Genomic DNA, 16,844 nt, shown 5'->3' with positions numbered 1-16,844 from the left:
TCGTCGTCCGTCGTCGTTAACTTTTACAAAAATCTTCTCCTCTGAAACTGCTCGGCCAAATTAAACCAAACTTGGCCACAATCATCATTAGGGTATAAAGTTTAAAAAATGTGTCCGGTAACCTGGCCGACCAACCAAGATGGCCGCCACAGCTGAAAATAGAACATAGGGGTAAAATGCAGTTTTTGGCTTATAACTCAAAAACCACAGCATTTAGAGCAAATCTGGCATGGGGTAATATTGTTTATCAGGTCAAGATCTATCTGCCCTGAAATTTTCAGATGATATGGACAGCCCCTGAAATGGTAATTTTAAGGAAATTTTCCTGGTTTTGGTTTTTATCTTGAATACTATTATAGATAGAGATAAACTGTAAACAGCAATAATGTTCAGCAAAGTAAGATTTACAAATAGTTCAACATGACTGAAATGGTCAGTTGACCTCTTTTAAAGAGTAATTGCCCTTTATAGTAAATTTTTAATCATTTTTCGTAAATCTTATAGTAATCCTTTACTAAAATCTTCTCCTCTTAAACTACTTGGCCAAATTAATCCAAACTTGGCCACAATCATCCTTGGGGTATCTAGTTTAAAAAAAGTGTGGCGTGACCCGGCCAACTAACCAAGATGGCCGCTTCGGCTAAAAATAGAACATAGGGGGAAATGTAGTTTTTGGCTTATAACTCTAAAACCAAAGCATTTAGAGCAAATCTGACATGGGGTGAACATGTTTATCAGGTCATAATCTATCTGTTATACAATTTTTCAGATGAATGAGTCAACCCGTTAAAGGGCTGCTGCCCCTGAATTGGTAATTTTAAGGAAATTTTGCTGTTTTTAGATATTATCTTGAATATTATTTTAGATAGAGATAAATTGTAAACAGCAATAATGTTCGGCAAAGTAAGATTTACAAATAGTTTAACATGACTGAAATGGTCAGTTGACCACTTAAGGAGTAATTGCCCTTTACAGTCAATATTTAACCATTTTTCGTTAATTTTATAGTAATCTTTAACTAAATTCTTCTCCTCGGAAACTACTGGGCCAAATTGATCCAAACTTGGCCACAATCATTTTTGGGGTATCTAGTTTAAACAAATGTGTGGCGTGACCCTGCCAACCAACCAAGATGGCTGCTTCGGCTAAAAATGAAACATAGGGGGTAAAATGCAGTTTTTGGCTTTTAACTCAAAAACCAAAGCATTTAGAGCAAATCCGACATGGGGTAAAATTGTTTATCAGGTCAAAATCTACCTGCCCAGAAATTTTCAGATGGATCAGTCAACCCATTAATGGGTTGCTGCCCCTGAATTGGTAATTTTAAGAAAATTTTGCTGTTTTTAGATATTATCTTGAATATTATTATCGATAGAGATAAACTGTAAACAGCAATAATGTTCAGCAAAGTCAGATTTGCAAAAAGTCAACATGACCGAAATGGTATTATACCTGAAAATTGGACTTCTGGTATTATTAAACCAGTTCTCTAAAACAAGGGTTGCACAATTGATCTTGATAACTATAGAGCAATTACTCTCATCAGTTGCCTTGGGAAACTTTTCACGTGCATTATAAATACTAGACTGAATATATTTTTTTGTATCTTGCATCCTTAACATATAAAAGTTTATCCTGAAAAATATCAAATAAAACAGCTTAAACACTTTTTTCTGTAGTGCTATATGTAGGTGTTCAATTTTTTTGTAATTCTATTATTAACTTGATATTTACTTCAACACAATTTTCATACAATCAAGTGTTTTATTTTATCATTTTAGTCTTTTTTTATTTAAATCATTTTTTCTTAAGAACAAAACACTTTTGCACAATTATTTTAATTGTTATTGTCAAAGAGTAATATTTTAATGCTTAAAAATACTGACTGTATTTTATCTGCTGTTGATTAGTAATTGTTATAACAACACCTATTGTATTTTGTTTGTAGGCATATGTTGAATATATATTTATCAAATTTTGGAATAGGTTGAAGGCACCATGTAATGTTTCCTGGCAGAAAATCTAAGTCCGTTTATAAGTAAAATACTGAAAAAATGGAATATTTTATTTTACAAAATTTACATCTGTATACTATCTTATGATCATAAACAAGCTGTCCAAGTTTTGTACAAATCCAGAATAGTTTAAGAAATTATTATTATAAAAATTCAAAAAAAATCTTTAACCACAGAGTGAATGTAATGTTTCCTGGCAAAAAAAAAATAAGTCCATTTATAAGTAAAATACTACTAGTAATATTTATTGATGTTTATGTAAATAATTAAAGTGCCTTATGTATAAGTGCTGTTCTAGCATGCAATTCTTTATTACATGTACATTACTACATTATTAGTTTAAAAATATTTTTTTTAAAAGATTAGCCACTCTTATTAAAAAAGTGAGACAATGGTAAGACGCACAAAAACATCTTTTAAAAAGTTTTTCAAGGCAGATTTTGACATTAGAATAACGGTTCATTCCCTCTATTCCCACTTTTTTAAAATCTGGTAAGAAAAGGTAAAATTTCATGTGGGAATAGGAGGAAAATTTGTGCATACAAAGGATTATACTGTACAACTTTTTTTTAATAAACTGTTAATCAACCAGAGTTTTTTTTTAATTATATATATATATTTTTTTTTTTTTTAGAACAGGCAATAAGTTATGTCTGCATCTGTATGAGATTTATTTTTTAAACAAAATAAATATAAAAGAAATTAAAACAAATATAAGTTAATGTGTACAAGGTTTTGGTTTCCGAATCTGTAACCGATTTTACTTGTAGTTATGCATTAGCCATTGTAACTGAATAAAGACTTGACTGGAGAAGGACCACAATTTATATCAATTTTTTAGCTTGGAGCTCATAGAGACATCTTAAGATTATACTTGGTTATAATATTATTTATATCATGATTTATAAGGACAGCAGACAATTTTTTTAAGGTAACAAATTCGATAAACAGCTGCGCCATGAGCACATGATACGCCGATGTCTTGTGTCGAAGTTTTATGCAATACTCATAAATAGTTTCTGAGAAAGTTTTAAGCAATAACCATACATTGTTTTTGAGACACAGCGGGACATGTTAAACCCCAACCCTGGTTTTTTTTTACAAAAAACTAAATATCACTATAATAAAATTTTGTATCAAAACCAAAAAGTATACAGATCTTTAGATTAATATAACATAGAAGTGTGTAAAGTTTTAAGCAATAATCATAAATCATTTTTGAGATACGGCGCAATATAAAAAAAAAACTCCCCTGTTTAACAAAATACTCAATAACTCCAAAATAAAGTTTTGAATCATCACCAAAAAGTATACAGATCTTTAGATTAATATAACAAAGAAGTGTGTAAAGTTTTAAGCAATAATCATTAATTGTTTTTGAGAAACGGCACAACATGTAAAAAAATCCTCCCCCTTTTTACAAAATACTCAATAACTCAAAAATAAAGTTTTGAATCATCACCAAAAAGTATACAGATATTATGATTAATATAACTAAGAAGTGTTTAAAGTTTTAAGCCATAATCAAGAATCGTTTGTGAGATATGGTGCGACATGTGAAAAAAAACACCCCTGTTTTAGTTACAAAGTGCCGTAACTCAAAAAGTGTTAATCTTACTTTCACCAAAAAGTATACAGATCATTTGACCATCATAAGAAACAACTATGTTAAGTTTCATGAAATTTGAATAAGTCGTTCTCAAGTTACAGTGCAACATGTTTACGCCGGACAGACAGACGGATAGACAGACGGACGGACAGACAGACGGACACCGGACATTTGTATACCATAATACGTCCCGTCAAAATTTTGACGGGTGAATAAAAATTATAAAAGAAATGTAACTCCAATCTATTAATCATAATTTTACTTTATTTTTAAGTACACATTCAAAATTTAAAATTAAATCTAACTCCCATCTATTTATCATAATTTTTCTTTGATTTTAAGTAAAAATTCAAAAAAATTAAAATAAATCAAACTCTAATTTATTTATCATATTTTTTCTTTATTTTTTAAAGTATTTCTTTGAAGAAAAAAGAAACATATATATAACAAATAACCAAAGTAGTATACCTAAACAGTGAACCAAATATGTTGTGCTTTAAAAAAAATACAGGTAAATCTTAGGTGAAATTCTAATTAACCTTGATTGTTATGAAAACAAATTATTTATCAAAACATCTATTGTTATTTGCAAGTGGGAATAGAGGAAAAAGTATTTTAAAAAAAGTGGGAATAGGAGGAAGACACCAGAATAACAAATATCATTCATAATTGCAAACAAACAAAAAACTAACTTGATTCCATTGTTTACATATTAAGTTCCCATTTCGATGTGTTAATTCTTTTTCTCTAACTCTATGGAAATTTATCCCTTTCCGAACCCATTGTATAAAAAAATTTAATCAACGTGTGGTTGCAAGTGATCTCAAAAGATCATTGGATGATTTCAAAGGTCATGACCTTTTTAGCTAACTGAATGAATCAAAATATGATAACAGGTGTTAATGAAATTGACAACTTCGTGCAATGTGAAAGGCACTCGAAGGGGATTTTTGGTTAACAAAAAAAGAAAATGTCTTTTTAATCATTAGAGAAACAGATTCTTACATAGTTACTCGTGGATTATCGGATTTATCCAATCTCGATAGTTAAATTATAAATTTTAAAGTCCTCGCCGAGGCGGCTCGGACTTTAAAATTGATAATTTAACTATCTCGATTGGATAAATCCGATAATCCACTGGTATCAATGTAAGAATCTATATTTAACCTGAAAATGTGTACTAAGGCAAACTGGGATTATTTTATATTATAATTTTGACAGCTAAGGCGAAATGAGAATAAACCCATATATTTTATGATGGTATGATTCTTAACCCCTAACGGGAGGGATTATGCCGGATATTCATATGATGAAGACATATTTTTTCAATCAGTTTAATTGAGGTCTGAAGCTGTCATTTCAGTTAACTGCAATAAGTCTGTTGCTATTTATGTATTATTGTCATTTTGTTTATTTTCAACTAAATAACAAGATCATTAATATACAAAATAAAAGTATATATTACAAGACTCCCCTGCCCTCAGTTCGATAGACTGTTTTATAAAAGGATCCTAGCTTTATATTTACCTGAATGTGAGATATTGGGTTGTTTATAAATGTTATTTTATCGATGTCATTTAAATTTATAAAGTGCGTAAATTATTCTCATTTATCAAAAAATAAAAATAAACCATCTATTACTTCAATATAAAAATTAATGAATTTCATCTTCAAATTGTTTGCAGTTTTTGCATAATCTTTCTTCTCTCGGTATTTTAAGGTATCTTCCCTTTTCTTTTGATGAATTATGGTCACTTAATCTAAATTTCATTACCAGTTTTCTGAATTTAAGTTTTGAGAAAGTTAAATATTTTTCTTCTGTATTATTTATTTTTACATGTTTATAAATAGTAAGTTTGCTGTTAGCCTTATATCTGATAATTTCATCATTTTCTAGCGTTTCATAAAAATTCTTAAATTTTAATTTTATTTGTTCTCTCATATTTTTAGATATCTTTTGTGAGGAATATAATTTCAAAGAGTCCAAATCCATTATCTTAATGGTGACAGTGAATGCGTCTTTTTGAAAGTTTGGTGAAGATGTAACTTTTTGTTTGAGATCGTAAATATATCAAACAAAATGCTTGATTTTCTTCGGTTATCATTTACATTAATTTTATTGTAAAATCAATATATCGAAATTCGACGATTGTTTTTCTGAACAACAAAATAAATAGTGTAAAAATGAACAGTATGGAGAGAAATACGCAGAATAGTAAAGTTTGAATAGATCAATATAATGAAAGAATTACATAAGAATTTGATGACTGTTCAGTAGTACAAATATTACAATTTTTAATACTAAGATGAATATTACAAAAGCAGCTTTTTTCCTAGATTTGGGAAAACGATTTTCTTGATAAACCAAGGGTGTCTTATTTTTCTAGGATTCAAGGCCTTGATTCAAGTAAATTATTGCGAATTGTATTTGAAAAGATAAAGTCCTCAAAGTTTCAAAGGGGCTGGAACTATCTACAATAAATAATTTTTTTTTCAATATGATTGGCCTGGATCACTTCGAATGTCAACTCATATATAATTAAACAGTATCTTTGAAGGTTTGTCCGGTGAAGGCATTATTAAGAAAAAAAATGACAAAAGCAGTCTTTGTAATTTCTATAAATTTGATTTTGCACAAGGGATGAAACCATATCTGTCGACCTTGCTTTCACGTTCTTACGTTCACACGTAATGCAAATTCGAACAATACAAACTATGTATCTAAAGACGACGATCTTACTGCTCAAAGGCGTATATCATGGACTTAATCTGTACAGAACGGTGCTATTGCCGATTATTCCTTTGCCGTGTCACAATTCTTATGGGACATTAAATCACCAACTGCTACTCCAGCTAATATTGAACAATACTACAGCGAAATAGTCAATGCTATTTTGAGAGCCGATATGGAAACTCTTTTGACATATATTCTAACGAAATGATGAAGAACGTCTTCATAGAACGAAATCTTTATCTAAACTACATGTAAGAAATATAGATTCTTACACTGCAACAAGTGTATTACGATATTTCTCCACTCGAGACAGTTAAATTTTATTATTTAAAGCGCGAGGCTTGCCGAGCCCTTTAAATAATAAAATTTAACTGTCGAGAGTGGAGAAATATCGTAATACACGAGTTATAGTGTCGGAATCTGTTTCTCTAATGCTTTTTATCGTTCTTTTTCAAAGATTTTCAGAAAATTGTGCTCTTTATATGCGACGTCATCAGGCAAGGTCGGTTCTGTTGATGCGTTCATATTGTCCTCTTTGTGCATAAAGTTCTCAGGTGATATCCTCCTTCCTTGAAATTGCTCTGGATCTCGGATCCGGCGAAATGTACGATACTGGGCGATAGTTGAAAGCGCTTTCAGTCTTCGTAAAATCTGTTCTTAATATATCTGAATTAACAGTCGGTGGTATGTAGTGAATACGGCTTGTCGTAAAGTTCTCCGATGTCTTGATGTTCTCACGTTCTTCATGTCTGTGTGGGGTTATGATATTCATGATTGGTGAAAGTGACGAAGTGAAATGTTCTGATGAATTTCGATGCATAGGGCCAGATAATAAGTAGCCTACTTTCGATTTCACTGCGGTTGGTCCCGGTCCTCGAATAACTTTGTCCTCTACAATATCCCAAAAGTAATCGGCGCCGATTAATATTGAGACTTCGAAGTCCTCGTCTTGTGATACAGGGTGTGCTAAATTGAATCCATTCAAGTACGGAAAAAATGACTGGTTTCTTGTGTATGTTTGTATAGCGTGAGCAATCTTTGGAACGATAAGTACATTAATTGGTATTAATTTTGTTGTCTGGTCTCGTAAATAAACAGTAGCCACTTGAAGATGTCTTACCTTCGTATTTGTTTCATCGAATCCGGAGACCGTTATATCTTCATTTCTCACGGGTTTCAAGTTTAATTTATCTGCCATATCCTTGGTAATAAAACTGCGCTGTGCACCTTCGTCGAATAAGGTGTTTGCTTGACTAAAATGGATTTTGTCGGACGAGACTGTAACTATCGCGGTTTTCAAAAGAACTTGAGGTCTTACTGGTGTCGTTAATGATTGCATGCTTGCTACTGAGAGATTGCTGTCTATTTTTCCTGAATTATAATTTTCCGTTTCTGTTTTTGTTTCGTTTTGCGTATATTGTTCCGCCTTATTGCAAATACTTGTGTGATGTCGTTTACCGCAAATTTTACATGTATTCATTGATTTGCAGTTTGCAATTCTGTGTCTTCCTAAACAATTAAAACATAACTGTTTCTCCTTAACTGTGCGCTTTCTGTCATCAATATTTATTACCGTCATGCATGTAGTTGGAGCATGAATGTCGTTACAATATATACAGGGTTTGCTAGTTAAATTACTGTTATTTGATTCGTAGTTTCGTTTTGTACTTACTATCAATGCTGACGTAGATGTTTTTCTGATTCTGATTCATAACAACTTACGGACTGACCTGCTTCTTGGATAGTAATTTCATGCTGAATTGCGTCACGTAGCAACTGTAAATTCCATCTATCATTTCCATTAACGCGTACCATATTTTGTCGGATGTTTCTGGGAATTTGATTGAAGATAATTGGTACTAGAAGGCTCCCGTACGATTCATGTGTTTGTCCCTTTCCCTCAAGACCTCGAATGTAATTCTCCATACTGTCGTAAAAGTTCTTTAACTCTCTAATATTCGCGGATGGACTGGGTAGACTAATAAGGCTTTGCATATAGGCATTCACAATTTTGTGGGGTTGACCAAATCTCTGTTTCAATACATGTATGGCTTGAGCGTAATTTGTGTTCGTAATTTGTAATCCTGAGATGCACTGGCTTGCTTCTCCATACAATTGAGACCTTAAATAGTTGAACTTCTGAACGTCGTTTAAGGACAAATTTTCATGAACTGCTGCAAAAAAGGAATCCCAAAATGGCTGCCATTCCAGTATATTTCCTCCGAACGTGGGTAGGGTAAGCTTTGGTAATTTATGGTACATACTGGAGTTTGAAAATGTAGATGAAGAATTATTTGCTGGCGTGAAACTTACTGGAGTCGGGTTTATTTGGTTGTTTGCAATTGTAAATTCTGTGGCGTGCGGGTTTAATTGTTGTTGTTTCATAGATGTTGTGTTATCTGCTTCCCGGATTACTTTTGTTAATTTTGTTAAAGTAATTTGAATATCAAATTCATACCTGTCGGCTTCTTCTATCTCTTCTTGAATATCCTCTTCCGAAATTTCTTCCACAATTTTGTCGTTGAGTTCCGAGATAACTGTTTCCTTTTTCCGTATCATTTCCCTGATTGACATAATTTCATTGACATCGTATTCCTTTAATAACTCATCGAAATTTCCGCTCACTCGCTTCAGTAATTTCGTGACTGCACCACGATGTCCAGCTCGAATAGCTTTGAGTTTAGAACTCATCGCTCTTTTTGTCACGGTACCAATTTGACATATTCTAACGAAATGATGAAGAACGTCTTCATTGAACGAAATCTTTATCTAAACTACATGTAAGAATACAACATCGTCGTTAAATAGCGACGTCGAATATACAGTTACGTAATTACCGCGGTAAACGACGTGAAGACGTTTACCAATTATACGATAATGTCTATAATAAAAGAAAGTAAAGTAATTTACAACACTCTTCCCGGTAAACAGTACGTAAAACATTTAAAACCGTACTGGACAAAGACTGTGAAAGAATATCATACAATTATGAGATTACAACGTCGAACATGGATTGAGAATGGCAAATTTCATGACCGTAATGACAAACATTACAGTGATTACAAAAGCGCTAAACTGAATTTTAGAAAACAGCTTGAGCTAGCATATGAAAACTACATTAGTGAAATAAATCGTAAAATCGAAGAATCTGTCGACTGTGATCAACGTTTTGTATGGTCTGTGATAAAAAGTGGACGCAAAAGTGTATCGCATTGTCAACAATTTAAAAATATTAGCGGTATTCACCTGATTTCTTCAGACGAAATACGTGACGGATGGGTGACTCATTTCCAATCTGTATTCAGTTTCGATAGCAACTTGATCAACCCTGTGAATGAAAAAGCTATCGATAATACTATCAACGACTTGATAGAAACTGTCCGTACAAACACAAATGTTAAGATCGCGGAACTTTCTTTCGACGAGCTATATAAACTTTGTGACAATTTGCCGTGTAACAAATCTCCAGGGTTAGATGGAATCTGTTACGAACATTTGAAATACGGCGGAAAGCTACTTCAGCGTCATATTTGTAGTTTGTTTAATCTTGTATTGGAAACATGCTACACACCGATAAGCTGGAAAGACAGTTGTATCATACCTCTATTCAAAGGTGGAAACAAATCAAAGTCTGATCCGAATTCATATCGGGGAATTTCTCTTCTGTGTAGCATATCAAAACTGTTTGAAAAGGCATTATAAACTCGTTTACTATCGCTTCATCACAACTTTCCACACCAATCACAAGTTGCCTACCAGAAGACATTAGCTAGCACACATGCAAGTTTTAACATGCAAGAAGTCGTACACCATAACTTAGAGCGTCATAGCAATATTATCGTCACACTTCTGGACAGCATGAAAGCATTCGATACTCTATGACACAAAGGACTATTAGTTAAGTTGTATATATATGGAGTTCGGGGTTTAACTTGGCTGTTGATCTATGACATGTACCAGAACATGCGAAGCTGTGTGCAATTTAAAGGAAAGTGTTCAAAATGGTTCAACCTAAAAAGAGGCGTAAGACAAGGCGGGATGCTGTCTGCTGTTTTTTTATTTAGCGTTCATTTATGATCTTCTTAGACAATTAGATGAAAGTCCTTATGGAAGTATGCTGTGTAATCTTCGCGTAAGCAGTATCGTACAAGCGGACCACATTGCTCTCATATCTACAACATCAAAAGGTATGAAAACTTTAATAGACATTTGCCAAACATATAGCGAAAATTGGGGCTTCAGATTCTCATCTGTAAAAAGTGAAGTGCTGAAATTTTGTTCTTCAAAATGTGCTACCATAAGTCAACCATTGAAACTTTACGGAGCGGACATTCCAGTAGTAATATCAACCAAGCATGTTGGAATTTTATTAAATGCTGAATTTAAGAGCATGTCAAGAACTTTAAATGCATGTCGTATTTTGCGTGCAACTGCGTTTTCCGTAATGAAATCCGGAATACACCCATCCTTACTTAATCCATTAACGTGCTCCAAAAGAGTATTTCAGATGTGTTATCCAAAGGCATTGTTTGCTTGCGAGCTTTGGTATGGTCTTTCAAATACTGAATTAACAATGTTAGAACGTTCTCACAAATATATATGTAAAGCAATTCAAGGGCTTCCTGCACGAACACGATCCGACAAGTGCACAAGCCTACTAGGTTGGCTTCCTGTGGAGTGCTATATTGACAAGTGTAAGTTACAATTTTTTGGAAGATTATGTAGAATGGACAATAATTTATTACCAAAACGTATACTACTACTACGACTTTTAGAATTTCGAAACAAATGTTCCAAAAAACAAGATGGTTTTGTACCAGATCTAATCAAAATAGCTGTTAAATATGATTTGATAAACTTTGTTGAAGATTTCGTGAAATCAGGCATCACCCCAAGTAAAACTGTATGGAACAGATATATTTCCACTTCAATAGCGAAATCAGAAAACAACAGATGGCAACAAAGAATATCAGTTGACAGTGACTTTGAAGTTTTCCGTAAAATTCACAAAAACATTGTACCACACAGAGCCTGGGTTATTGCTAAAACTAATCCCAACTTCAGAGAAGGAGCAAAGTTTATTGTTGACCTATGTTCCGTCATCCGATCAGAAGAGTCACCTCTCTTATGCGATAAATGTGGACAGTTTTTCTACAACATTATTGAACATATCATGTGTATGTGCGATCGTCTATCAGACTTAAGAGCGAAGCTTTGGGAGGACTTAATAAGCATTACTCCGATTGTGTTCAGTGTGTATCTAGACAATCTAACGTCATCCACATTCACAGCAACACTTTTGTCATGTTATACGGAATATGATCTGGATAATGATAACAGTATTTATTTCTCAAAAACTTGTATTACACATGTTCAACGGATGTGCAGCGTTTTTTATAACAGTTAACTTACCTTCAGAAATATTATCATTTACTTTAAAGTGACATTCAACTGATTTAGTATTATCATTTACTTTAAAGTGACATTCAACTGATTCAATCACTCTTATCAATATATGACATTTAAATCATTCAATCACTCTGATGTCTTGACCAATATGTAAATATCATTATTGTACAAAACTGTTTAATACATGCAAAATCTTCGATAAGAAAGAAATAAAGTTAATATATATAATGCGCGTCAAATTTGCTTTACTGTCCTAACGACGTTAACTTTTAATTCGTAATAATAAAAACATATTTCTAATGCAAACGTCTAAGCGCGCACATGTTTTGATTATTTGTTTCTAACATACGTTTGCAAAGTTTACATATTAAAACTTTAACATACTTGAACATCGGTCTGTCAATTAATTACTACGAAGAACATTTCAAAATAGAACAATTTTATTTAATGATTCCATACACAGTCTATGGAAGAAGCGAATCGATAAAAACGTTTCTTATATCAATTAGCGATATTATCTTATATCAACGAGTTGCATTGTGGGAAATTTCAGACGAAAGTTAACATTTGTATGAAGAAATGAGTTTTATTTCTCGGTAATGATTAATTTCTTAAAGCAGGGTGATATTTAACACGACATACGTCTGCTGTATAATTTCCGTGAATTGTGTAATACAAGCAAGATGTATTAATAAAAAATAAAATTGAATTGTTGACATAAATGCACGGTTTATCATTTGTAGATGTACACATCCAATAAATATCATGCACCAAATACAGTGGAATGCAAATAAGATGAATTTAATTGTTTGATAAGCCAAAATTACGTATAAGTCAAAGATACTGCTATATTTTATCATATCAACGCGATATTTGTCTTATATAGTAGCGATGTGTTTTAATATCAAACATATGACGCGATGACAGTGAGGGCATTCCGATGTATTGTTGCCAGAGATTTGACTTCCGTTTTTGACTGGTAACTGATCTAATGAATATGTGGACATTGTGAGTGCAAAATAACAATCCTAATCGCTTGTTATAAATTCTTCAATGAATACTCATGAATAATTAAAAAAAAAGAACACGAATAAATAATATGTAAATGTTTTGACGTTAGAAATATATATATATATCAAATTAACCACCCTTCAATTAGACCCTCTACAAAGTCCACGAAAAAGCCTCGAAATCGTAGATTTAAAAGAAAAAGTTCCGATGGATCCCAACAACACGGTTGTCAATTTATCCTCAGTCTCTTTATCTGAGGACGAAACTAAAGTATTGTCCAAGGGTTTGAATTTTTGCCCTACTCCCAATAACATAGATAATATGAAACTGGGAGATGACCTTGATAACTTTGCAAGAACCCTCAGAATCAAAGAATATTTTGGTAACAAGAATAAAGAGGTGGATAATGAGGAAGACACAGACACGTCTGACTCGGAGGAAGAAATGATAATTCCGCATTTTAAAAAGAAGAGTTCATGGATTCCAAAACCTAGTAAATCTGCTATACTGGAAGATGTTATCGACAAAATCAAATCGGATGTTGTTCATCTAGCTAGCAACACGTGCTCGTCATTTTACAACACCTCTCCTGACGAGAAAAAAAAACATACAATCGATGAGAAACCGAGATGATATTGTGATAAAACCAGCAGACAAGGGTAGTGCCGTTGTGATAATGGACAAAGCTAACTACATCGCGGAAGCAGTGCGTCAACTCTCTGATGAGAGATTTTATAAGAAGCTAGAGTATGACCCTACTTCCGAGTTTAGCTCCAAAATTATCACTGCGTTACAAACCATGTTCAATGACGGTCACATAGATGAGGATACAATTGGTTATTTAAAGCCAGAGAATGCCAAGCCTGGTCGATTGTATCTTCTTCCCAAAATACACAAGGTTAACAACCCTGGTAGACCCATTGTATTCGAAAACGGCCATCCGACTGAGAAAATCTGGTATTTCTTAATCATAAAAAATCCGATGGACAAGGTATGATTTGCAATTGTCACTTCACACAGGCAGACATATACATATATTTATTTGCAGTGATTGTATGCCTCTAAAAATAGATTCGCATCCTGTAATTATACTGAAGAGATGAGTAGATGATCATTTCTGTAAACTAAAAATAAATACTTCGTGTATTGTATCAGAGATCCTTGTTTAATTCCTACAAGCAGGTAACACCTCCCGAAACGAAATGATATATATAAATTGTTGAGTTAGATTGCTGACAAATAATAAATACATTGTGTATGAAAATAATAATATAACAGCTACACACGCTTAAAAAACACTTGTCTCTTGTCTATCTCTCAATTCACCTTCCGTGACGAGATAACACTACGACTATTAAAGTTATATTTTTATATAGCGGATGTGATCGAGTGGTCTAGAGCGCTGGACATGAGGCTAAGCGATTGTGGCTGTAGTGTATCAAAGGTGTGAGTTCGAATCCCGCTGAGGTACGGACAAAAATATGTCAGTAGAAAATCTATCTCTAACACTGTTTGGTGTAATTTGCAGACTTATATATATATATGTTTAGACGAGTTGTATATACATTATGTACACAGCCATGTATCACCATCATTGATGGCGATCCGATGGATACATCTGTTGTAGGGTTGTCACTGACTCAGACGTACTTATGAATATAATTTTTTTCTGTGACTGTATCTTACATTAATTTGTAGGATTCTTTACTATAGATAATTTAGCTGATCTGTAACAATAACATCCTCATGCCTTATATATCATGGACTGTAGTACGCCGCTAGATTAAAAACTGACGTGGAAAGGTAACATATGGCCACTGAAAGCTCTTTTTTTGAGAGCCCAGGTGGTCGTGTTTATATATTTACAACTCGTCTAAACATCAACCCAACAATGTTAGATCTGTAAATTTGCTTTCGCAAACTTTTGGTTCTTCCCTCGCCGGGATTCTAATCCATACTACTGTGATATCGTGACACCAAATCGCCTGTACTGCAGCCGTCCCGCTAGACCACACGACCACCTGGGCTCTACATATAATAGAGCTTTCACTGGCCGTGTGTTACCTTTCCTCGTCAGTTTTAATCTAGCGGCGTACTACAGTACATGATATATAAGGCATGAAGATGTTATTGTTACAGATCAGCTAAATTATCTATAGTCACAGTCTAAGAATGCAACTTTAACACACTAATGAGTAGTATAAAATTAGTTGTTATATTTTATATATTATTCACGCAATATTTCGCTATACAAATTAGCTTCATCGGGCGTGTGCATCTATCTAGGTGAAATCGGATGCATGACAAAAAATATCTTTGTAGCTTGAGCAACACAAAATTTGTGTTAAAGTTTAACATATTGATAGATGGGGTATATAAAACATATTTTTGTCGTTTATTGTACATAACAATTTTTGAATTTAAACAAATAGTTGTTTTAGTTAAATAGAATGGAATTCATGATTTATTCCTTTCGTTTAGGGTAGAACTGTTTTTCATCCCTCTCATTAAGTCCATCAGGTTCAAGAGTACGTAGCTGATGCATCCAGAAACTTTCTCTCTGTTTTCTCCTTTCGGAGTCCCAATGTTGGTTTACCTCAATTATTTGAAAGGTGATATTATCAAAAGTATGTCCTGTTCTTAAGAGGTGTCTCGTAATTGGACAGTTTCTTCCCTTTGTATAGAACGACCGGTTATATATATATATATAACCTAGTAGCATGTGTTCGAATCCCTGCGAGGGAAGAACAAAAAATTTCCGAAAGCAAATTTACAGATCTAACATTGTTGGGTTGATGTTTAGACGAGTTGTATATATTTAGACAATATACGTATAGTGTCTTGAAATATGAAATTTATTTGTATGAGGCTTAGAAACGGGAAAATGCGAGATTCTACCGAGCATTTTCCCGTTTCGTGCCGAATACAAATAAATTTCATATTTCAAGACACTATACGTATATTGTTTTTATACTGAAATCGAAAAAAAAAATGAAAAATGGAAAAAACATGAAACAAAAATTGTTAAAAAAAGTGTTTGGAATTTCCCTCTTGAGGTACCATTTTGGGGTATTTCCCTATGAGCGTAGCCCAGGTGGTAAGACATTGGCGTATTAAGGAATTCGAAAGGGAAAATGAACTTAATTAATAACATTTGATAACCATGATATATAAATAACCAATTTGAAGACATAAAAGTTTAAATTGAAAAAAGTTTGACCATTGTTACTTTACGTTGTCATGGTCGTGACGTGATGTTGTTGATCAAATACAATAAGGAGGCGGGGCTTATAGGTCAGTTGGGGTCATTGACGTATAAAGCTAACGTTTATACGTATACATTTGTAGCTTTATCTGTACAGTAAACTAGCTGATTGCAATATAAATAGCCCAGGTGGTCGTGTGGTCTAGCGGGACGGCTACAGTGCAGGCGGTTTGGTGTCACGATATCGCAGTAGCATGGGTTCGAATCCCGGCGAGGGAAGAACATAAAAATAATAACTTTGCACGCGTACAGCGAAAAACAATCTTAACACACACGGGAAAATATGAAGGCTTTATCAAATCCAATCGATTAAATAAATCGAATAATAACAGAAAAGTGCCCACCATGCACTTGCACTGCTCTATTATAAAAATAGTAGGAAAGAATGATTTACAAATGGATAAAAATCATATATACATAAAACTGATATATAAAAATATTAATATAAATCAATATTAAAACAACAAACCAGACTATACTGATTTGTATGATCACAATATGATAGTTATTACGTTGAGGTTGAATTGCCTGTCATTTATTTACCACTTACTCTTGAACTTGTCTCAGAAAATATATAACTTTACATTAACCTCACTTGTATGTATGATTGTTTTCTGAGGCAAATATTTGTGACCAATGGCAAAACTTGCGGTCATCCGGTGTTACCTGGTTCACTACTAAAAATGGATGTACAATGCGAAACAATGAATTAGTCAGACGGTTTTGTAGGACTGGAAAGCAGTTATTTACGGGGAAATTTTAAAGATGTCTAGATATAGGAAGATGGTGTATGAGTTCGAA

At 33.2% G+C, this 16,844-nt stretch overlaps 1 protein-coding gene across 1 annotated transcript; it reads right to left on the bottom strand.

The window, feature by feature from the left end:
• Positions 1-8,032: 8,032 nt before the first annotated feature.
• LOC134705723 (uncharacterized) lies at positions 8,033-9,049 on the bottom strand. The gene has a single exon (XM_063564444.1). It carries the CDS (start codon positions 9,047-9,049, stop codon positions 8,033-8,035), a length of 1,017 nt encoding a protein of 338 aa, XP_063420514.1.
• Positions 9,050-16,844: the final 7,795 nt, after the last annotated feature.

Source organism: Mytilus trossulus, chromosome 2 (assembly GCF_036588685.1).
Source record: "Mytilus trossulus isolate FHL-02 chromosome 2, PNRI_Mtr1.1.1.hap1, whole genome shotgun sequence".
Lineage (NCBI taxonomy): Eukaryota > Metazoa > Mollusca > Bivalvia > Mytilida > Mytilidae > Mytilus > Mytilus trossulus.
The sequence above is the reverse complement of the archived record's forward strand: the minus strand, read 5'-3'. Positions and strand labels throughout refer to the sequence as shown.

Excerpts from the sequence above, each read along its gene's own strand:
- LOC134705723 (XM_063564444.1), bottom strand. The coding sequence starts at position 9,049 with ATGAGTTCTAAACTCAAAGCTATTCGAGCTGGACATCGTGGTGCAGTC.